Source organism: Neovison vison, chromosome 9, assembly GCF_020171115.1.
Source record: "Neovison vison isolate M4711 chromosome 9, ASM_NN_V1, whole genome shotgun sequence".
NCBI classification, from domain to species: Eukaryota; Metazoa; Chordata; class Mammalia; order Carnivora; family Mustelidae; genus Neogale; species Neogale vison.
The window spans coordinates 13,363,857-13,389,315 of NC_058099.1; the positions used below are offsets into that span (position 1 = coordinate 13,363,857).

General features: G+C 37.5%; 1 protein-coding gene and 1 pseudogene across 1 annotated transcript in view; one reads left to right on the forward strand and one right to left on the reverse strand.

Moving 5' to 3' along the window:
* Window positions 1-12,815: 12,815 nt before the first annotated feature.
* On the reverse strand, window positions 12,816-12,988 carry LOC122917932 (annotated as a pseudogene).
* A 796-nt stretch (window positions 12,989-13,784) lies between these two features.
* The window catches only part of C5 (complement C5), an 85,649-nt gene continuing 73,974 nt past the window's right edge, over window positions 13,785-25,459 (forward strand). Inside the window, exons 1-4 of the mRNA XM_044265014.1 lie at window positions 13,785-13,895; window positions 17,259-17,451; window positions 20,098-20,260; window positions 23,574-23,644. Coding sequence (XP_044120949.1) covers window positions 13,831-13,895; window positions 17,259-17,451; window positions 20,098-20,260; window positions 23,574-23,644 — 492 coding nt within the window. The 5' untranslated portion in view covers window positions 13,785-13,830. The remainder of the gene's footprint in view (window positions 13,896-17,258; window positions 17,452-20,097; window positions 20,261-23,573; window positions 23,645-25,459) is intronic.

A 25,459-nucleotide genomic window follows, 5' to 3' on the forward strand; every position in this document is an offset into this window, starting at 1 on the left:
AGTGTGTACACACAACCTAACTGTGAAATAAATGCCCAGTCTGACTGCCAGGTCAGGAATGGCTCATACTTGACTGTGCAGCCTTGAGCAAGTCACTTGACCTCTCTCATTCAGCATTTACCCTCACCACCATGCTTAGAGTTGTAAATCCCAGTAAGATCATGGAGGTGAAAATGACTTGGATAAGAATGAATGCTTAGATAAAGGATGACACAGTTAGGATGCTTTTTTTTTTTTTTTTTTTTTAAATAACAACCAGCACCTCATTTTTTTTTTTAAGATTTTATTTATTTATCAGAGAGAGAGAGGGAGAGAGCGAGCACAGGCAGACAGAGTGGCAGGCAGAAGCAGAGGCAGAGGGAGAAAGAGGCTCCCCGCCGAGCAAGGAGCCGGATGTGGGACTCGATCCCAGGACACTGGGATCATGACCTGAGCCGAAGGCAGCTGCTTAACCAACTGAGCCACCCAGGCGTCCCTAGGATGCTTTATAAATTGTGTTCTTCTAAGTACTTTAATATTTGAGAGAATCATAGATTTGGATTCAGTTTTGATTTAAAAAGCATTTTAAGAAAGGTTAAGATAGTTAGAAGTCTTTTTCCATAGCATTATTTGCCTTGGTCAAACACATTATTTGGTAACCATTCTCACTGTCTTGAGTAACTTGCCAGTGATGATAGCTAGTTGCCTTTTAAATAGAGGCCTCACATAGATCTTAAATTCTTCCTTAATCTTTTAGAATATGCTCTATTTCATTTCTTCCAAGGTGCAGCTTTCACAAGATTTATGTATATTATTTAAGCCTTAAATTAAGGCCTCAAGTAGAATAAAAGCACACTCAACATTACTTGGGAATTGATTTCCATTTTTTTAAAAAAGATTTTATTTATTTATTTGACAGATAGATCACAAGTAGGCACAGAGGGAACAGAGAGAGGGGGTGGAAGCAGGCTCCCCACCAAGCAGAGAGCCTGATACAGGGCTCAATTCCAGGACCCTGGGATCATGACCTGAACCAAAGGCAGAGGCTTAATCCACTGAGCCACCCAGGTGCCCCTGATTTCCATTTTTTAATATTCTTTTTTTAAAATATTTTATTTATTTATTTGACAGAGAGATAGAGAGATCACAAGTAGGCAGAGAGGCAGGCAGAGAGAGAGAAAGAGGACGAAGCAGACCCCCCACCCAGCAGAGAGCCTGATGCGGGGCTGGATTCCAAGACCCTGAGATCATGACCAGAGCAGAAGGCAGAGGCTTAACCCACTGAGCCACCCAGGCACCCCTCCATTTTTTAAATGAATGGGGTCACTCACTTTTGATAGGCTGTCCTAATTATAAACCCATTCAATAAATGATTACCTAAAATAAGAAAGGTTGTGAAACAGACAGAAGCAGTGAAATGCACTTACTTCTTGTGCCCTCATGCTTTCATTTGCAGCAAGGGCCCTGAAGTAAGCCCTGTACTAGACAGAGGTCCAATCCCAGGCATCAGCTCCAAATTCTGGCATTGTAACCAAACCTTCAGGTTTCAGCTCCTTGACTCCTCTAAACACTATAGCAACTTGAAGTTATGGATTCCAAGTCATTCTATATTAAAAGCAAGTAGAAAGAGGGAATCTTTGAGAGACAAGTTCACTGGCAGTGTTCGTTCCACCCACATTTATTACCATTGACTCAGGTGTAAGGCACTGAGACGGGGATATTCAGAAGTGATTCCTGAAGCACAAAAGCTATAGAAATATTCCCCAATACTCTCTAACTTTGTTATCAATATGTAAATTTCATTTTTGCTGCAACTGGGGTCATTTTGTAATAGCAAGATCTGCTTGACCAAACTTGGCCTGATGCCCTGATTCGTGTTGGCTGGCCCCTGGTCCTTGCTCTTCCCTTGCCTATCTTCATGGTAATCTGTTCAGCAGTGGCTACTGATAGCCAGAGAAAAGGTCTCCTTAGCTGAACACATGCTGGCAGAAAAATTCACCTTTTCCCCTCTAAGAACAACATTTTTAAATGAAATATTTAAAAAGTTTTTTTAATTCTGTCTTCTATTACAAGACAATACTCTATATTGCCAAAAATAATAATCTTTGGTAGTTCTACTAGAATTCAATATCACATTTCAAAATCGATGAATATGGAATGCAAAAGGTGAAATACTTATGTCAGAGAGACTGATAACTAACCCAGAATTAGTTCTTTCTTTCTTATTTATTATCAAAACCTGAATTCCAGCTGGCCATATTGCTGCTCAGTTTCCCTGGAAGTTGGGTACAGCCTATTCCCAAGTTTCCTGATGAAATGTATTTATGGGACTTCAAGGAAGACTGTTCAAAGAAAGTTGATTCAACAGGAGGTGTCTCTTTTCTGCCTTTTTTTTTTTTTCAGCCCGCGACTCAGAAACAATTGGAGCTCCAACAGCCATCTCAGACCATAAGATAACACTGAAGATGAAAGCTAGATGATAGCATGGTGGATGAAAAGGTAATGACCCTTGCCTCTGATGACATTTGGAAATACCATCACAGTCTTGGACTTCTTTTATGTGAGAAAGAAATAAACATTTATCTCATTTAGCCAATAGTTATTCTGATTGTCTGCTATATGCAGCAGAAACTAATTCTAATTATTGTAAACTCATTTTCTTTCCCTGGCCCTATGTCGCTCTCCCATCATAATGCTGATCACTGTTTGGTCTGTTTGTTTGCTGGTCTGTTTTCAACACTAGACCTCAAGCTCCTTGAGCGTCCTGTCTAGTTCCCCACTGCTGCCCCAGCACTAGCTCAGTATCTGGCACATTTTAGATGCCCCCCCAAAATTTGTTGAATGACTGACTGACTGCAGGCACACCTAAATCTCAATTCTCCCTCTTCTTTTCCTCTCCTCTATCCTTCATATATAATCCCAACTGCCAAACTTCTCCAACTGATTAAGCCATCCTTCATGTCTTTACATCCCTAGTGATAACCCAGCCATCTGTCATTCTCATCCCAGCACCTCAACCCCCCATCATTCCCAGCCCTCTCTACCACATTCTTCATTCCCAAGTCAAGGATGCCTTGGAGGCACGACATCAATTTCCAGAAGAGTCAAGGACCTGACTTTTAACAGGGAGAGCTAGGATGCTAGTATGGGTGTTCTCTCCAAGTTCGCTTGAAGCTGGATCCCACGTGGCACCTGGAGCTGAGGTTCCAGGGACCCTGAGGGAACTCTGAGAGGTAATTCCAAACCTAAACCATGGTCTTAACAGTTCTCAAGGTCCCTTAGTCATGGCCAGGTCAGGACTTGATGCAAGGCCCCCTCTCTTATAAGACAAAATTAGTGCTCCCTCTTTCCCAAATCCCTGTGGTCTCAGGCCCAGGGTCTGTGCCCAAGGCCTGGCACAGTAGCTGCTCAGATGAGGAAACCTGCTCATGCAAGTGAAGCGGCTGCCAGTGATGTCCACATGGAGCTGCTTCGTTTGTTCCTCCCACAAAGGAGGAGAAAAGCCTTTAAGAGGCCCCACCCTCAGACCAGCCAGATCGAATTAGTCATTCCTTAAGATTTTGTTTTCCTAAGGGAAAAATGCAGAGCTCCCAGAAGTGATTCTATGTGGTCTAGAGGCAGTATGTTATTAAGATGCTGAGTACATATGGTCTGGGATTTAGCATCTACTTCTCCTTCCTAGTATCACTAATCTTTGAACATCTACCTACTCCCTAATCCAGTAAACCTAATACCTAGTCTATTTCTTTCTTTCTTTTTTCTTTAAAAAATTATAGTTTTATAGCTTTAAAAAATTAGAGTAAAATATATATAACATAATGTTTGTTGTTTTAACCATTCAGAAGTATACAACTCAGTGGCATTAAATACATTCACAATGTCATGTAACCACTAACATCATTTATAGCCAAAACTTTTTCATCATTTGCTACAAAAACTCTGTACACATTAAATGATGATTGCTCCTCTTGGTCTGTTTCTTGATCGGGGACCCTGCCTCCATCCTGGCCATCCCCTGGGCTCAGCCATATAGTTAGGTAGGTCCTACCTATTTGCCAACAATCCTCCTTAATGTGATTTTCTGCCTGGCCCTCTTGAGGAATACACCAGGATGACCTATCTGTTATGATATCACTTTGCTGGACCACAATACTGTCTGTCTTTCTGGTCTTGTCCCTTTTTGAAAGTGCCCTATAGGCACACTGGCTGTCGAAATGAATGCTCTCTAAGCATCTACAGGCTAGGACACAGTCTGTCCCACCATTGAGAAACTGACTTACTTTTATTTATTTTTTTAAATTTTATTTTATTTTTTCAGTGTTCCAAGATTCATTGTTTATACACCACACCCAGTGCTCCATGCAGTATGTGCTTTCCTTAATATCCACCACCAGGTCCTCCCAACCCCCCAACCCCCTCCCCTCCAAAACCCTCAGTTTGTTTCTCAGAGTCCACAGTCTCTCATGGTTTGTCTCCACCTCCGATTTCCCCCAACTCACTTCTCCTCTCCATCTACCCATGTCCTCCGTGTTATTCCCTATGCTTCACAAGTAAGTGAAACCATATGATAATTGACTATCTCTGCTTGACTTATTCCACTCAGCATAATCTCCTCCAGTCCCATCCATGTTGATACAGAAGTTGGGTATTTATCCTTTCTGATGGAGGCATAATACTCCATTATAAGTATGGACCACATCTTCTTTATCCATTCATCTGTTGAAGGGCATCTCGGCTCTTTCCACAGTTTAGCGACTGTGGCCATTGATGCTATGAACATTGGGGTACAGATGGTCCTTCTGTTCACTATGTCTGTGTTGTTGGGGTAAATATCCAGTAAAGCAATTGCAGAGTCATAGGGTAGCTCTATTTTTAATTTCTTGAGGAATCTCCACACTGTTTTCCAAAGTGGCTGCACCAACTTGCATTCCCACCAACAGTGTAAGAGAGTTCCCCTTTCTCCACATCCTCTCCAATGCTTGTTTACTGTCTTGTTGATTTCAGCCATTCTAACTGGTGTAAGCTGGTATCTCAGTGTGTTTTTGATTTGAATCTCCCTAATGGCTAATGATGATGAACATTTTTTCATGTATCTGTTAGCCATTTGTATGTCTTCTTTGGAGAAGAGTCTATTCATGTATTCTGCCCATTTTTTTAAGTGATTATCTGTTTTGTGTGTGTTGAGTTTGAGGAGTTCATTATAGATCTTGGATATCAGCCCTTTGTCTGTCATTTGCAAATATCTTCTCCCATTCCATGGGTTGTCTCTTTGTTTTGTTGACTGTTCTTTTTGCTGTGCAGAAGCTTTTGATCTTGATGAAGTCCCAAAAGTTCACTTTCGCTTTTGTTTCCTTTGCCTTTGGAGACATTTCTCGAAAGAAGTTGATGTGGCTGATATTGAAGAGGTTACTGCCTATGTTCTCCTAGGATTTTGATAAATTCCTGCGTCATGTTGAGGTCTTTTATCCATTTCGAGTTTATCTTTATGTATGGTATAAATGAATGGTCACGTTTCATTCTTCTATACATAGCTGTCCAATTTTCCTTACACCATTTATTGAAGAGAATGTCTTTTTTCCACTGGATATTTTTTTCTGCTTTGTTGAAGATTAGTTGACCATAGAGTTGTGGGTCCATATCTGGGTTCTCTACTCTGTTCCACTGGTCTATGTGGCTGTTTTTGTGCCAGTACCATGCTGTCTTGGTGATCACAGATTTGTAGTAAGGCTTGAAATCAGGCAATGTGATGCCCCCAGAAACTGACTTACTTTTAGATCTTAAGTCCTAACTCATGCCAGTCTGTGAGTCTGCTAAAAGTGACTGGGCTATTGTGTCCTCTGACAACCATCTCTTTCTCAAGCACTTCAGCCTCCTGTCATTCTCCTCCCAGATTGCAATCCCTTTGCCACTTCTCATTTGCTTAGTCCCCTGTCCTTCTATAGCTTCAGTAACTTCTAGAAGTATCCTAGAGCCAAGGTCAGCAGTTTGATGTTGTCTCTTACAGCCTCTTAAAAAGTTTCTCATCTCCTTGACATTCTTTGATCACTCTGCCAATGCCCTGCCCTGAGTTATTTGAAGAGACTCCACGAGACGTGTTAAAAGAATCACCTTTGGAGGGAGATGTGAGTCTACTCCTGACTTAGCTACTCCAGAGCTGGCTTTGTGGGCATACAATTTGTGCAGTCACATGGGGCCCAGCATTCAGAAGGGCCCTACTTGCTGCTGAAATTATTAATAACTTTGTCTTTGAACTCATGTCTTGTATGTCTGACAGGGAAATGGAGCATGCATGTGAACAGAGGATATAAGTGTATTCCTCACTGCCTCATTCACACAGAAAATTCACAATACCGCATGAACACAGAATTCCAGTGGGCCCACAGTGTGCAGAAGTTTAGTGAGACTCAAGGTGAGTACAAGTATGCATGCCATGTCTATGACTGAGCAAGCAGGAGTGCTGATAGCCCCTGGAGGCCACATATTCCTTTGGGACCAGGACTTGGTTTGAAGGCAGAAAATCACTGGCATTCTAAGAAACATGAATGATGGAGGAACCTCATCATATTCTTTCTTGTTCATGTTATTAGCCAACAACTTGCACTAAATATGACACAGAAGGAAGGGGAAGGACAGAGTAACCCATAACTCCTTTTCCTTTCAGACCTTCCCTGTTCCTTAATAAGCAAAGGTGGAGAGTGTTGGTAGAATACAAACATACTGAAAAGTAAAATAACAGTTGAGTCTGTTTTGTGCTGCATTTCAAATGTTGTGGTAAGGTCGAAGGATATATACATGTATGGAGTATGAAAAATGAACTAATTCTGATGATTCTACATATGAATTAATTGCATTAAAAACTGACATTACACAAAATAAATATGAATGGTAAAAATCATGCCATTAATTTAAACTTCTAAGTTATCTTGACTTAGAATGACCTTAAATAGCAAATTAAAAAAAAACACCATGGCAAGTTGAGGGAGAGACCACAGAAGAAAGGTCAAGTCTTTTTATGTTTTAATACCTTTAACAGCACTTTTTTTTTTACTTTTTGAACAAGCAAATCTACATTTTCACCTTGCAGTGGGACCCTTATATTGTACAGGTGGCCTTGACTATTTCTTTCTATGTGATTCTGGGTTTCTTTCCTTCTTTTAAACGCTTTCTGATCATATTTCTTTGTCTGTAAAATGGGAATAATGCCTAATCATGTCAACCAACATCAAGTGGCCTCTGCTGCTGGGAAATCATTTTATTCATTTCATATTTTCTTTCTATCTAACTTCATGAAGATATCTATGAGGCATTCTGATGAGGGGGAATTAATGGATAAATGAAGGAAAAGAAAATTACATAAAATAGAAGCAGGAGCAGACTAAGCTTTTGAGAGGTTTAGCAGTGATTTTTAGAGAAAAATCCATTAAAAGGTTCTGTGACACTTGGCTCCCACCCAATTAGTGGAGACTTTTGCATGTTTGCAGGCAGAAAGAAAGGGGTTGATAAAGCAGGAGAAATAAGATGCTTAAAAAATAATTGGAAGAACTCCTTATATGTTTATATGATTTTCAATGCTCAGAGACTTCATATTTCAGCATTCTTATAAGAACGCAAGGTAGGTATTGCTCTCTCCAGGAACCGAAGAAGCTAGTTCTCAGAAGAGACATGAAATGAGAAGCTGGAGTCTACCCTGGAAAGGCATTATGTGTTAGCCGCAGCCATCAACCCTAATTATTCCAGCCCGCTTTGGGACCCTGTCAAGTTACTACCAGCAGGTGGCGCTTTCAGGTAGGCATCTGAGCCCTGCTGTTCTTCAGAACTTAAAGTACACTTGTAAATTAGAGTACCGGGTGTTGATAAGCAAGGGCCCATTACTGGTGGTAGCGAGTGCAAGGAGCTTTTACCAATGTTGCATCTTTAGAAAAACAGCTATTCTAGTGTACAGATTTACTATTGCTACGTAATAATTTACCCCCAACTACATGGCTTAATGTAACAACAAACATTAACCGTCTTCAGTTTTTATGGGCAGGGGATTCAGATGTGGCTTAGCTGGGTCATTTTGGTTTGGGTTCTCTCAAGAACCTAAAATACAAGATCATCCACTGTTGGATTTGAATCACCGTGTTCCCTTGGATGTGAAAGTTATTCTCTGGTTGGTTATTCTCTGGCTCTTTCCACCTGTAGCCTTGTCAGGTAATCTTCCCAATCTACCATCTGTTTGGTTGTCTCTTTAGCTAGTCTTCCTCAGCACTCTATGAGGAAGGGAGAACCAGACATAAGTCAGACTAGTCCTCCACTTAATGTCATACGTATTCCCATGTTGTATCCTTGAGCCTAGAATATGCAATGGCATATAAATAAGAATCAAGATGTGTGGATCAGGCTCGATAAAGTATTATAGAGTTTATGAAGTGGAGTATCAGTTACAAATAGCTGTAGAAGATATCAAAGAGAAGGTAAGACTTCAGCCTAGTTTGGTATGTCTCTTTTCTTTTTCTTCCTACCCCAACACAATCAAATCCCCATCTCTGCAAGTTACTAGATGAGTTTCCTGAGGCAAACCCCTATATTTCTCTAAGCCTCAGTTTCTTCGTTGGTAACCTGAGCATTACAGCACCCTTCAGAATGGTTGCTTATATTAGAGACAATTTATGTAAGTTCATTATTGCAATAATTGATACATGTTAAGAGCTAGTAACTGGTAGCTATTGTGTTGTCATTATTTGGATAAGCTCTTTACAAGCTAGGAACATGTTCTCTATGCCTGACTCTCATAAAGTCCCTGTCAAAAGACACCGGAGTTTAATAGGCCTTGTTGAGATGGTGAATTAACATTCTTGACTTTCCTTCTTTTTTTAAAAAAAGATTTTATTTATTTATTTGACAGACAGAGATCATAAGTAGGCAGAGAGGTAGATGGTGGGGGGAAGGGAGCAGGCTCCCCGGCTCGATCCCAGGACCCTGGGATCATGACCTGAGCCGAAGGCAGAGGCTTTAACCCACTGAGCCACCCAGGCACCCCTTGACTTTCCTTCTTAATTACTAGACCTACTCCTAGGAAGTAAGAAAATGCTTCAAACAGTATCTTTCATTAGGGCCAGAATGAGGATGATCTTTTTGAGGAAAGACCTCTTACAGCTGATGAGGTAAAGTGGTAGGGTGCACGTAATCTGCTAGTGGAAATCAGTGTCACAAACAAGAGAAAAATTTATTTAAATACCTCCTGAAAATTTTCTGGTCTGTGGGGACCTTTTTGTGCTCTTTCTAAGTTAGAATATCAGACTTTCTAGATGTAGCAATTAGATGGAATCGTAAGAGGTCAGTCACCTAATCCCATACCTTTAGTTGACAGTAAACAAACCAAAGAAGTAGGGGCAAAGTTCTCCTGGGTGTTCAATGATAAAGATACTCTTTCATTCTGAGATTCATGTGACCATCAGTGTGGTGTTCTACCTGGCAGCAGCCAGGAAAATAAAACTATATCAAATACAGATTGCTACAATGCTGTGCACATATTTCCAAAAAGAGTGGAAGGTCACAAATCTGTCTTAGCCCAAAATAATAATTTTTAGGTAATAATTTTCAGATGGTCCATTTTCAGACAACCATTTTTCATGCTGTTTGTCAAGAACTATATATACATGTCTCATTTCATTTTCCCATACGCTTGATGAGGCATTATCATTTGATCTCATAGACAATGAAAGTGAGGCTCTAAGGGTTTATTAATTTGCCCGAAGTCACATACCGACTTAGGTAGAGGCAGGATTTGAATTCAAGCCTGCTTCACTTCAAACTGTCTTTTTCCCCCCAGTGAAATAGTCCAAACTTTTAGGCAAGTACAGCAAATGATCTATCAAATGCCACTATAACTGCCACTAAATTTCACTGAATTGTTTGTAAAATATTGTCATGCTGACTTCAGATCTTCCTTTAAAACAAAAGATAATGTATACTGTAGAAGCACTCTATAAATCCCTTTCCTACCCTTTCCCCTTTTCTCCTTCTCTTTCCAGATATAGCTAATATCCTGATGTAGTATTTATCTTTCACAATCATATGTTTGTTTATGTTATTACTACTGATGCAAATGTCTAGAGACAATAGCATTGCTTTGATTTTTTTAAACTTTCTCTTTATTGTGTTGTTAGTCTCCCTACAGTACATCATTAGTTTTTGATATAGTGTTCCATGATTCATTGTTTGTGTAGAACACCCAGTGCTCCATGCAATATGTGCCCTCCTTAACACTCATCACCAGGCTCACCCATTCGTCCCATCCTCCTCCCTTCTAAAACTCCCTATTTATTTCCTGGAGTCCATAGCCTCTCATGGTTCATCTCCCACTCCGATTTTTCCCCCTTCATTTTTCCCTTCCTTCTCCTAATGTCCTCCATGCTATTCCTTATGTTCCCCAAATAAGTGAAACCATATGGTAATTGACATTCTCTGTTTGACTTACTTCACTTAGCATAATTTCCTCCAGTTCCATCCAAGTTGATGCAAAAGTTGGGTAATCATCCTTTCTGATGGCTGAGTAATATTCCATTGTGTATATGGACCATATCTTATTTATCCATTCGTCTGTTTAAGGGCACCTGGGCTCTTTATACATTTTGGCTATTGTGGACACTGCTGCTATGAACATTGGGGTACATATAGCTCTTCTTTTCACTACATCTCTATCTTTGGGTTAAATACCCAGTAGTGAAATTGCTGGGTCATAGGGTAGCTCTATTTTTAATTTTTTGAGGAACTTCCACACTCTTCCAAAGTGGTTGTACCGACTTGCATTCCTGAACTGGTCTCTTTAGCCAGATGTGTGAAAGTTTTCTGAAGTAAACATCTAGCGTTTTCACTTTTCCATTATCCTCTCCCAGGCCTCTTGCAGTCTGTGGTGAATTCTGAGCAATGTTGGGATATCAGAGTCTCAGATGTGGTATACAAGTACAAGACTGTGAGGGAACAAGGGACTTATAGAGGATTTGGTGTTGACAACCCAAATCATGTGGGAGAAAAGTTTAATTTGCAGCTAAAGCAATGGCTCTTGGGCATAAGGAGAAATGAGATTGTTTTCTCCTCCTATAACCTGTATAAATAGGTTAATAATCATCATCATCATCATAGTATTTGACTATTTAGTCCCCTGCTAGGAACACCTTCGTGCCATTGTGACTTTGGGGAATAATAAATAATTAAGCTACTTGGCTGGAGAACCAAGTAGGACCCAGATCAGGAAGGGCCTTATGAAACTAAGTGAAGTCATTTGGGCTCTGTCCTGAGGGCAGGACTGATGTGGCATTTAGCAGGAAGATGGGGTGACCACCAAAGTTTGTGCTAGACTGGATTCTCTTCTATTAAAGATTTCTATTTGTATACAAGCCAAAGACTCCCTAAAAAATTTTAAAATGTGAGGAAGAATCCACCTCTGAGTCATGTTTAAAAGACAGATGAAGAGTTTAAACACACTTAAAAATCTGTGAATTGAATTTTGGTTTTCTTGAAGACCTTTGAGATCCATTATTTAATTTTAATTTTTATTTTTTTAGAGAGACAGAGCACATGGGTTGGGGAGAGAAAGGCAGAGAAAGAGGGAGGGAAAGAACCCTAAGCAGGTACCACACTCAGTGCAGGCCCCAGGTGGGGCTCTAACTCATGACCCTGAGATCATGATCTAAGCCAAAGGTCAGAAGCTTAACTGACTGAGCCACCCAAGATCCTTTATTTTAAAAAAACATTTTCTACAAGGAAAGCATGCCATGGTTTTCAAATATCATTTATCAGTATTGACTCTATAATACAAACAAACTTCATTGCACTTAAAATGCAAATATTATTCATGATGATTTGAGTATTCTTGCTTTCTCCAAAGTATCTTTTCCCGAAAATGATGACAGAAGGACTTTGTTTGTTTTAACTTGGTCTGTCTTTCACAACCCAGTTTAATCATTATACAGATTCCCTTTTGAAACAAATGGGCTAGATTGCCAGACAGTTGTGGCAGATTTTTATCATTTCAATAACATTTGCAAGAAATATCACTAGTGAAATTTGTGTATCAAATTTTCCTTTGTGGGACTTTTTTTCTAATAAGTTTAATACTGAAGTGTTGATAAAATAAAATCTTATTAATTCAAAGCAAGGAATGCCATGTAACCATAAAACATCTGACTTATAGAAAAATGTTTAGAGAATCTGTTTTGTTACTTTTAAAATAGAGTGCTTAATCATGATCTCAGGGGCCTGGGATTGAACCCGGGCCAGGCTCTGTGCTCAGGGCAGAGTCTGCTGGAGTTCTCTCTCTGACCTCTTTCTCACTATCAAGTACATCTTTAAAAATAATAAAATAAAACAGAATACCTATTATATAGTAAGGTAGAAATGAGTACAAATAAAAGGAAGGTTGTGTATAAAAATTTTTCTAGTGAACATAAAACATAAAAATCTCAAAGATAAAATTTTATTTCATCCAAAATGAAACAAGATGGGATCGGGAGGGAGACAAACCTTAAGAGACTCTTTTTTTAAAAAAAGATTTTATTTATTTATTTGACAGAGAGATCACAAGTAGGCAGAGAGAGAGGAGGATGCAGGCTTCCCACTGAGCAGAGAGCCCAATGTGGGGCTCGATCCCAGGACGCTGGGATCATGACCCGAACCGAAGGCAGAGGCCTTAACCCACTGAGCCACACAGGTGCCCCCGTAAGAGACTCTTAATCTCAGGAAAGAAACTGAGGGTTGCTGGGTGGTAGGATGGTAGAGATAGGGTGGGGGGATTATGGACATTGGGGAGGGTATGTGCTATGGTGAGTGCTATGAAATGTGTAAGCCTGATGATTCACAGACCTGTACCCCTGGGGGCAAGTAATACATTATATGTTAATTTAAAAAATTTTATTTCATCCTGTAGTTACTAGATTCATTTGTTATAGGATAGAGAACGTATCAGATATTAAATTGATAAGAACAGATACTACACTTGATCTTAGCCAAAAGGCCGAGAAGCGATCATTTGTTATAGGAAGCTTTGTTTTTCTTTGTTTCTTATATTACAATTATTAAAATCTTCACTGAAAGTATAAACATGAATTTATTTTTTTAAAAAGATATTCTGCATCAGAATGAGTACAAACTTCAAATTTGTGTAGTATAAATTAAGAGATATTAGAGGCTATCCACTCCCTACCAAATAATATTAAAGTATTTGCTTAGCTGTCACCTAGGGAATGATTTCAGGTGGTCAGCGTAGTATTTTCATTGCCTGTCACAATCTTTCCTCTCCCTAACACTCAGCTTCTTCTCTAGATTGGGACAGACCAAGGAACCATTCTATAGAGCTTCTTTGCAGATCCTTCTTATCCTTAGGCCATTTCCAGTGCCACTGACACTACTACTCAGGATTTCTCTAGAAAGACTACCTCATGAGCCTTGTCCAAACCAGACCCATCCCCAAATCACCTCATTTTGAAACTGAATCCAAGTGGGTCTTTGTCAGTATCAGAGTGGATCTACCAAAGGTGTGCTCACAGATGATACATCAGAATGATTGTCCTAATCAAGAGCGGAAAGGCCAAAGACAATGAGACTTACTAGCTTCTGGCTTTGAGCCATTCATTGCAGTGCCAAATTCCCCTGTTAGAGTACCCTTATTTGTATTAATCAAAATAAATCTCTCAATGTAAATACCTTTACATCTGGGCACTAAAGGGTGTTTCAGTTCTGATTAGTTTCTCTTTCTGACATTAATAATTAACCAGTAAACTAATTTACCCAAATTCTTCAAGCTCAGTTTACTTAAAAGGAGAGTAGCTTCAAGAAGGTTATATCCATGGTTTACTGCTAACTCCAGCCATGGGCCTTTGGGGCATACTTTGTTTTTTAGTCTTCCTGGGTAAAAGTTGGGGACAGGAACAAACGTAAGTAAACAAAACCATCTTCATTTTTCAATGCATCTTAGTTACGATGAGTGAAAAATTTAACAGTGTTAATTTTTTTTTTAGTTTCTTTTTTTTTCCAATTTATTTATTTTCAGAAAAACAGTATTCATTATTTTTTCACCACACCCAGTGTTAATTTGAAAATAAGTTTCTACTTCCTAGAGTACCAAGTGAATAGTCTCATCTTTGAATGAGAATGTCATGGAAGCATCTTGATGTGATGAATGGCTAATAATACGTCAGCTTTATGGGACTGTTATTTATAAAAGTTTACATAAGTGATTGTTTGACTTCCTCTTCTAAAAAGCACAAAATGAACTCAAGATGATAAAACTTCTTGCCATTGATTGATTATTTGTATTTGGTACATAGTTTTCTTGTGTGTTCCAATTACTATATATAGTAAGGCAAGTGTTATTTGGGGTTCCATTCTAATATTGTGATTTGAAAAAAAGGTTGTAATTATTTCTAAATTTGTGAGTTCTTCACAAATTTTAGTGTTATTATTGAAATATTGTGCATTTTAAGGTATGCCTTAAAAATATTTATTTTGTATCTAGAAATAACATTTTAGTACTGAGAAGGAACTGGAGAGTATCTAATTGAATCTACTCATTTCACAAATAAAGATAAATCCAGACAGGGGGAAAGTGACATGCAAAGATCATGCTGCTGGAAGGAGACAAAAGCAAGGCTTTTATTAAGGTCTCTTTCATACCGATTCAATTTTTTTTTCATTTTGTCATAAATATATATACACAAATATGTAAAATATAAATGTATACCCAGGCTATCATAAATTTATAACACTCTCCTACCCCAATCTGATTTTTTCACATGGCCACAATCATCCCATCTCCCAAGTAGTTCTTGTATATCCCTTTTTAAAAGACAAGTGGCAGAAGTTCAAGAAATATTGAGATTAGTGGGTTCAAATCAGTGGTAGAACTAGGATTAGGACCTGGGTCCCCTGATTCTGAATTCTTTCCACTACACTGTACTGGCCTTTAATGAGCATCTCTTCTCATCTCTTTGAAAAAGTGAGAGTGTACCATTTGTGGCACAGCAACCAGTTTAATTAATTTGATTAACTGATTGATTCAACAACAATTTATTGAGCACCTACCATGTGATAGGCATTGGTATATAGTAGATGGTATAAAGCTTGCATTCTAGTGGGAGAAGCAAATCATGGATGGATGAATGAACCAATAATGAAGGAATAAATAAAGTCAGGTGGTTATTATGCAAGGAAGAAAAAAGTCAAGGAGAATCCGAGGATAAGGAAATAATGCAACATTACCCAAAAATGTAGGAAGGAAAGGTTTCTTTAAGGAGGTGACCCTCAAACAGAGCTTGAAGGGAATGAGGGGGGAGCAAACTATGTAAATATCTGGGGAAAGAACATTCTAAGGAGAGGCCAAAATGATATGGTTGCCTCCTTGCAAGCTCAGTAGCCTGATCTTCTTAAACTGTTGAAATAAAATGAGAAAAGTGTGATATATTTTTTCAGTATGATTTTTTTAATGTGATTGTGGTACTGATAAACTAGTAAGGACCAAAATCTGTATGAAGGGTGATTCCAAAGCCATCTTTCAGGTACTTCTAAATACTGAATATTTTATGTTTTGTCACTGCCACCACCACATAGACAATTCAAAATTAAAACAATATTAAACTGGAAAAGATAAAACTTCTCAGAATGCTGAAACTGAAATAGCTTCCCCGCCCCCTAGATTTTTCAGATTACAAAACTCTTGCTAAATCCAGTTTAGTATAGCAATTGAAATTGTTAATTCAGGAAAAAGGTTGCTTGGGTTCAGTTCCTAATTCTATAACTTAATTGCTTGACCTTGGGCAAGTAAATTATCACTTTTCTTCATCTGTGAAATGAGAGTAATAATAAGACCTTTCTCAAAGAGTGACAGAATGGTTGTAACAACACAGTGAAAATATGTATATAGATATTCCTTCAAACAGCGCCTAGCACAGGGTAAGATTTCAGGAAATGTACCTTATTACCACCAGAGCTTAACTTTTCTCATTTTCTGCTGTTCCATAAGTGTATGAGGAATTCAGATGATGGCTGGAACTCTGGAGAATCTTTCACCTCTTTTATAATTTGTCTATAAGTGGTTCTAAATTAGTTGTCATGTAGGAGACTGCCAGATGTTTTAAAAGGATGGAATTGTTTTCAAGCTAATTTCATTGTTACTAAAGACTTGCTGACTTTTTAAATGTCCTAATGTTGACAGTTCTGCAAGGTGGAATAGCAGGTGGCCTCCAGGCCTGTTCTGTCACTTGAATTAGTATCTATGACCTTTTGGTTTGAAGCACACTTCTCTCTTCCTCTATATTAGCACATGTAGCTCTCACTATTCAAATAAGAAAATTTCATGATATTTAATTAATAGCCTAGTTTGTATTTTTCAGTTTTCTTTTTAAAAACAATGAAAATACACACATTTAAAAATGTTACTTTAAAAACTTGTATAGATTCATTACTATTCTTGTATAAACCACATGAAAAATAAAACTGGAAGTAATAGCCTGTGGTTGTGAACATAGCTTGTAACCTTGACCTCAATTATACACTTTTAACTACTGAAAGACCTGAATATAAAGTTCTGCCTCATTAACTTGTAAGTGATGTGACCTTGGTCAAATTATCCTCTTTTCACTTGCAAAATAGGAATAATATTAGTATCTACACTATTGGCCTGTTGTAAAATTAAGAGAGTATATATAGAGCACTAATGCAGCCTCTCCTCTGGGAACTATTCACTTAATAGTATCATTATTGTTATATGATTGTTACTATTTTCAAAGACCTCCATCTCTCTTTCTGTTTCTAAATGCCTTCTCCCAGCTCACCCTTACTATATCCTTTTCTTTATCCACTCATGGTGTAACACAATTCTTCTAAAATTACTTCCTTTTAACTAATTTAGTGAAATTAATGAATCTTAACATTTATTGAGTACAAATCATATATAAAAGCATACATACCTACTTTGTAAAAATACTGACTCTATTTACATGTTCCAGACAACAGCATTTAAAGTCTTTCTCTGCTGCAGTAGCTCAGGGAAGGTGTTATTATTTCTAAATGTTAACTGAATCTCCAGTTCTATTTCTCAAGTCTTAATTCTAAGCTACTACTTCTGGGAAACCATGCCGAGATTATCATGGATCACTGAGAAATTTTGATTTTTAAAAATTATCACTTTTAAGTTGAGAAAATATGCCTATTTGAGTCTCTCAAGTGAGATGAAAAAATTAGAAATATAACAGAATAAATCCCCTCAAGATATGGGTCCTACTCTTTTCCTATTTCAACAGGTATGTCATTTCGGCACCAAAAATGTTTCGTGTTGGAGCATCTGAAAATATTGTAATTCAAGTTTATGGATATACCGAAGAATTTGATGCAACAATCTCTATTAAAAGTTATCCTGATAAAAAATTTAGTTACTCTTCAGGCCATGTTACTTTATCCTCAGAAAATAAATTCCAGAACTCTGCAAGCTTAACAGTATGTATTTATTCTTCATTTTCTTTAAACAGAATATTCTCAGTAAAATGTGTACTAAGTTTGAATGTTGATAACATAGAGATTTGGCCATTTATATCACTTACCACTATGTGAATACTAAGTGATGTCAGTCACCAGTGATGATATGGATGAAACGGAAAGTTTTTTTGTGTCTGCTTTTTTAGCAATACATGTAAATTATGAAGTTTGTATTAGAAAATAAAATTGCACCAATGTAAAAATATTTGGAAATAAATTGAAAATGCATGTTTACTATGAAAACTATCATTACAAAGAAATAGAAAAATATGAATATGAATCTTGATCTGTAATGCATTGCCTACAAAAACCCAAGGCTGCTATCTGGTATTTGTCAATTATAGCTTCCAAAACTAATGAAATTACTGATTACTAAACTGAATAGCTCTCATTGACAACCTGTAGTTAATATAAAGAACAATATGGATCAAATAACTTTTCCTTTTATTTTGATACTATAGTGTACCTTGGTTAGAGAAGAGCTTGCAACTCATTTCTTATTTAAAATTCTAACTAAAAATTACTTTTATACTCAAAATATTGTTTTAAAGTCTGATAAAAATTCAAAAATAAAAAAACCAGAAAATCAAAGACTACTAGACTTGAAAGGGGCTCTGATGTTCATTTAGACCAGTATTTCTTTATTTTTATTATTTTTTAAATATTTTACTATTTACTTGACAGAGAGATAAAGAGCACAAGTAGGCAGAGCAGCAGGCAAGGGAGAGGGTGAGGGAGGAGGAGAGAGAGAAGCAGGCTCTCCACAGAGCAGGAAGCCTGACGTAGGGCTCAGTCCCAGGACCCTGGGATCATGACCTGAGCTGAAGGCAGGCACTTAACCAACCGAGCCACTCAGGCAACCCTAGACCAGTGTTTCTTTAAAGTGAACTCCTTAAAAAGAATTTGATATTTGAAGTTTGAAAACAGTTTAAGATTAGAATTATATTGATATTTAGTACTTTGAATTTATTTTGTAAATTTGTTTTGATTTCATAATTATGTAAACCTTGTAAGCATAAGATTATACCTAGTCTTAGGCTGTACATATTTAAGTATCATTGTAATAAAAATAAATTTTTATTATATTATAAATAATTACAAGTCAGCACTGAGAGTCCTTCAGAACATTTTATCCTTTAAAAGAGGTCTGTATATTACTCAAGTTTGAGAAACATTGATCTAGATAAATTCTAACCAAATGTAAGAATTTTTAGTAATGTTCTTGATTGTAAATGTTTGAATTTCTTAAATACTTCCCTTTACTAGATTTATTAAGAATTAAAATTAATTTCCCAACTAATTTCAGTGGACACTCTTTTTTATTTTTTAAGATTTTATTTATTTATTTGACAGCGAGACAGAGCACAAGTACGCAGAACAGCAGGCAGAGGGAGAGGGAGAAGCAGGCTCTCTACTGAGCAGGGAGGCCAGTGCAAGGCTCCATTCCAGGACCCTAGGACATGACCTGAGCCCAAGGCAGCCACTCAACTGACAGAGCCACCCAGGCACCCTCAGTGGACACTCTTACCTGATGTCACTAAGATATTTAGTGTGGCTATTACCTTTAAATGTAAATCAATCAAATTTATCTAAAATAAAAAAAATTCAGTTTATGAGTCACAATAAGAGGTAGGTACCATGCTGGACCAACATAGATATCAAATATTTTCATCATCACAGAAAGTTCTCATGAGACGTGTGGACTCAAATAGTTAATTGAAAGATTAAGTAGAGAATCATAAAACTTGATACATATCTTCAGCATTTAATTGTATCCTAACATTATAATGTATCTTTGTTTGCCAGTTGTTTGATGTTATGCCAAGGTCTTTTCTTTAAACCTGGGTCCCCTGGTTGGAGTGTCAAATCTTATTTATTACGTGTCACACCTTTAACGAACCATCTTTGTTAACAGTTTCTGTTCCTTTCAAGTGGAGAAGGAACTTAAAGACACTTGCAAGGCAGTCTGAGAGCAGAATCTTTATGGGCTGTTACTGCCTTCCAAACTTTGACGGCGAGCTCACGTTTGATTCCATAGCAGTTGATTTTAGTGATTAACTTTTATCCCAGGTGCCTAAAGCCTGAGTTTTCATAGAAACACTTTTCTTTCTTTTATTACTCTTTATGTATTATATTTGCATATCATGCAATGTAAAGTGGATAACTACGATTACATACACCAAACAGGAAAGCATGCAACTCAACAGGTGGGAGCAGAGGGATGGAGATATAGTACAATATATCCCAAACATCAGTCAGGATGCTGAACTGAGGGAGTGGACAACATTCTAATCCAGTGCTGGCCAAGCGAAAGTTTGTTAAGAAGCTTTTGTAGTAGTAGTTTTACTAAATGTATATAAAATCTAGGAAACATGCAAACCAAAAGATTTTTTAATTGCTTAAAGCTAAATTTTATCTATAATATTTGACACTGACAGGGTTTGGGTAAAATTTATTCACTATTCTGTCTCTACTACTTTTTAAATGGTTAAATACATAAACTCATTTTTGTGTGTGTTCTAATGAGATGACAGTGGTATTTAGAAAATCAACATGTTTTATAACCTGAAAATTATACTCCATTCCATCATTTTTTTTCTTTTACAGATACAACCCAAACATTTGTCTGGAGGTCAAAAGCCAGTTTCATATGTGTATTTGGAAGTTGTATCGAAGCATTTTTCAAGATCAAAAAAAGTGCCAATAACTGATGAGAATGGATATCTCTTCATTCATACAGACAAACCTGTTTACACTCCAGAACAGTCAGGTAGGGTATAAGATGATGCTTTCTCTGGTGCAGAGCAGGCGATTGACATATTGTAGAGATCTTTTAACACTTGAAATTAAGTGTAAACAGGTTTCCAACTTGCTCGAGTGACTTTTACACTTATAAATACATTTTAATTTAAAATTTATATGGAGATTGCTAAATATGTAATTTCAACTTAAATATAAATTTTAAGTTCATATGGAAACTGTAAAATCAATAATTATATTATCTGCCCCATCAGTTATTTCCACGAAGAGGAAAGCTTTTTAAAATGGTGAAATGTTGTGTTATATCTTATTTATTAAACAAGTGTAAGATGTAATTGCAGATATACTTTTGGCAATGGTAAAATAATTTATTATAGAACCAGGTTCATTAAAAACAACTTCCTTTGACTTTGGAACTATTCTTCAAATTCCAAAAATAAACCCAACTCTAGGGGATCAGATGTTTCAGCAAAGAATAAACTAAATCACAGATATAGATGAATATTAACTTTCTAAGGGGAAACTACCTAAGAAAATTTCTAATAGAACATGGCTCTGTATTCATGGTTCCTTTGTTAGTGGGAGAAAGGGCAGAATAGAGAGAATAAAATTTACCTCACAGAATTGTTGTGAGAGGTAGGTGAATTCATATGAGTAAAGCACTTAAAACAGCGTCCAGAACAGAGTAAGCACTAGGAAAGTGTTTTCCATTACTATCTGATCTGTGGAATAGCACAAACCCTTATTTACACAGAAGAAAAAAATTACTTAAAAGTGGTCTCTTAGTTAGAGACTTAATCTCACAAAACAAACCTAGGGTTGCTGTGGAGGGGGTGGTATGGAGAGAGTGACTGGGTTATGGACATCGGGGAGGGTATGTGCTATGGTGAGTGCTGTGAAATGTGTAAGCCTGACAATTCACAGACCTGTACCCCTGGGGCAAATAATATATTATATGTTAATAAAAATAATTAATAAAAATTTTTTTAAAAGAATTTTAAAAAGTTGTCCCTTAGAAATTGATTAAATCTTCCTATTTATAGCTCTAATGTCCTAAACCACACATTTAATCTGAATATCCTGGAGGGATTTTTAGTATAAGCATCTTTAGAATAAAGGTTTAAATCTTCAAGGCTTTGTAGGATAAGGACTTTATTGACCAAAATCCCTCGATTCCATGCAACCTGTGTCATGCCTTCCTCTCCAGCTTTCTCAGTCACCATGCTCCCCCTCATCTGTGTAAACCAGCCAAACGGACCTCTTTCTGTTTGCATTCTCAGACTCTTCCCCCTCCTCCCCTCATGTGAAGGTCTGTATATCTCTGCCTGGTACATTCATTCCCCCCAAGCCCCACCCCCACCCCCATCCCCACTTTGCCTGATTAACACCTACGCAACTCTTACATGGCATCCTTAGAGGGCAGCCTTCTCTGACCTCTCTGACCACTTCAGATCTCCCTCTTCTGTGTTCTCAGGAAGCCGGGCAGTGCTCTTTGTCGTGCTTCCCACCCCGAATTGTACATACTCTTGTGTAGTCATATGTTCACTCTCTCCTCCACTCCACTGGAAGATATCCATGTCTGATTTGTCTCACCACCATATCTTCAAGTACAGCATAGTTCCTGCACATAGAAGGCATCAATACATTCTTTTTAAAAGATTTTATTTATTTGACAGAGAGAAAGAGAGAGAGGGAACACAAGAAGGTGGAGTGGGAGAGGGAGAAGCAGGCTTCCTGCTAAGTGGGAGCCTGATACAGGACTCGATCCCAGGACCGCGGGATCATGACCTGAGCTGAAGGCAGCCGCTTAACCAACTGAGCCACCCAGGCACACACATCAGTACATCTTTTAAAAACCTAACAACATATTTTTGGTACTAAATTAAAACATATTTTTGGTACTAAAGAATTATATTGATCTTGCCTCTGATACACTGTTGCTATGAAGACAAGATTAATTTTCTAATCTAAATACAAACTGGGTTATAAAGCAGATAAACAGTAGACATAGAAATAATAATACTAAAAAAAATAAGCATTTATTGAGTAGTTATTATGTGCCAGGCTATATAAAAGCTTTGTCTCATTTAGTTCTTATAATATTATAAAGCAGATTCTAACAGTTCTATTTTAAAATGAAAGAACTAAGGTTTAGAGGGATTAAGTGTCCTACTCCAGGGCCGCTAGGAAGTGGTAGTTGTGGGAGTGAAATCAAAGTTTTGAACTCCAGGGCATGAGCTCTTACTTTTTTCTGACATTCTGCCTCTGCCAGCATCCCAGTGATGCTCAGGGATGAGCTGGGTATGTCCATAATATAAGAGGGAGGGCACAAGATGAGAGAAGAATATAGGAGAAAGGACACAAGGAGGGAGAAAGGGAACAGCAGACAGTGTATGTGTGTTGGGGGGGGCGGTATTTACTGAACATTTTGCTTTGACCTTATGGTTTTAGTGAAACCAATTTTGGAGAGCTTTAATGTAAGACTTCTTATGTAGAGCTTTACATAATACTGACTCTTTAAAGGGCCTATGGTTCCAGTTCAGTTTTATTTTGTGAGTAAAGTTTTGGCCATGAAATGATCTGAGTATCAGTAAATGAACATGAGAGAAATCATAATATGTCATGTTGGAAGGAACTAGAATATCATGTCTCAAGCAGCTAAGGGTTTACTTCTAAGCAGATGCAATTGTCTAAAAGGCAGGAATCTTTTAATGGGCAGAAACAAATGAAGAGAATAATTGTTCTCGAGTTCTTGCCGTTAATCATTTAACAATTTAATAATTATAGGATCTGGCTTAATGAATCTAACAAAACCATACAATTTAAAGCTGCCTTTAGCAACAATAAGGGATACTTTGGGAGCCTTGTTGGTATGTGCAAGAGTGTATAATGTCAAAATCAAACTGTCTAATTTTCCATTAAAATCTATGACTCTAATATAAGACAATATAGGATACTCTCATATAACCATAAAGGAGAGATTACTATTTTGCTACTATGAAATTCTCAATAAACAATGGCCTAATGTGTGTTCCCAAAAAGTTGTAAGAAAATATATTTTGATAAAGTAGACTGTACTTTAAATTCACTAGGAAAAGTAGCTCTTTAAAGGAATCCAAGAGGATTGTCTTCAAAGGAAAATAATCTTTAGTAACATATGTGTCTGTAAAGTAACTTTTTCTTTCCTTTAAGTATGAATTTTTGTGATGCAATTTTTGTGATTTTTTAAAATTATACTCTTCTCTTTTAAGGATGATTATTGCAAAAAATCAAAATACCCTTGTGTTTAGCAGAGGTTTTGATGATATCAATTGTTCTTACAGTAAAGGTTAGAGTTTACTCACTGAATGATGACTTGAAGCCAGCCAAAAGAGAAACTGTCTTAACGTACATAGTGAGTATTTTTTTATTTAAATAATAATTTAACTCATCTTTAGGATAAGATACGTTGTTCCATAACCCTGCCCTAATACCACACTAACTCATTCAATGTTGGATAAATCGTTACCTGACATCTTCTGTGAGTAAAACATTGTAAGTCTATACCTCTACAATAGATAAATGTAAAGCACTCATGAAAATTCACTTGCAGCAAGTTGATTTTGAACTAAATCCTTTAAATATATCCTTCATGGCTTCTTTCTTATAGGGCATCAAACAATCACTATGAATTGATTGATTATTATTGAATATTACATATGAGATTTTTTATTTGTACAATTTTAAAGAATTACAATCTGGGCACTTACACTTAAGAAACTTTAGTTTAGTAACATACTAGCACATGTGAAAAATAATGTTAAACCTGAGATAAGGATCAGCAGTTATCAACCCTTTTCCAGAAATGACATAATGACATTTTAAAAAATTTTCTTATTTATTTATTTATTTATTTTCCGATTTATTTATTTTCAGAAAAACAGTATTCATTATTTTTTCACCACACCCAGTGCTCCATGCAAGCCATGCCCTCTACAATACCCACCACCTGGTACCCCAACCTCCCACCCCCCCCCCGCCACTTCAAACCCCTCAGACTGTTTTTCAGAGTCCATAGTCTCTCATGGTTCACCTCCCCTTCCAATTTACCCAAATTCCCTACTCCTCTCTAACGCCCCTTGTCCTCCATGCTATTTGTTATGCTCCACAAATAAGTGAAACCATATGATAATTGACTCTCTCTGCTTGACTTATTTCACTCAGCATAATCTCTTCCAGTCCCGTCCATGTTGCTACAAAAGTTGGGTATTCATCCTTTCTGATGGAGGCATAATACTCCATAGTGTATATGGACCACATCTTCCTTATCCATTCATCCGTTGAAGGGCATCTTGGTTCTTTCCATAGTTTGGCGACTGTGGCCATTGCTGCTATAAACATTGGGGTACAGATGGCCCTTCTTTTCACGACATCTGTATCTTTGGGGTAAATACCCAGGAGTGCAATTGCAGGGTCATAGGGAAGCTCTATTTTTAATTTCTTGAGGAATCTCCACACTGTTCTCCCAAGAGGCTGCACCAACTTGCATTCCCACCAACAGTGTAAGAGGGTTCCCCTTTCTCCACATCCTCTCCAACACATGTTGTTTCCTGTTTTGTTAATTTTGGCCATTCTAACTGGTGTAAGGTGATATCTCAATGTGGTTTTAATTTGAATCTCCCTGAGGGCTAATGATGATGAGTATTTTTTCATGTGTCTGATAGCCATTTGTATGTCTTGATTGGAGAAGTGTCTGTTCATATCTTCTGCCCATTTTTTGATGTGTTTGTCTGTTTCGTGTGGGTTGAGTTTGAGGAGTTCATTATAGATCCTGGATATCAACCTTTTGTCTGTACTGTCATTTGCAAATATCTTCTCCCATTCCGTGAGTTGCCTCTTTGTTTTTTTGACTGTTTCCTTTGCTGTGCAGAAGCTTTTGATCATAATGACATTTGTAACACATGACATGCCCAAGGGCAACAAGCATCCATGGTCTTACCCAGTTTGTGTCACAACCCTACAAAATTTTTGTGGGGAAATAACTGTTCACCTATTAACAGTAGGTATATTACCCATGGCCCTTCCCTGCAGACTGCAGCAATTTTTCTCCTACTAACCGCCCTAGAAGATGAAAACCTTACCAGAACACAAGTAAAGAAGAGGAATGTATAGGGATAACTTTGAATGCTTTATAGCCTACACAAATCATAAACCTTTCACGAACTCTAAC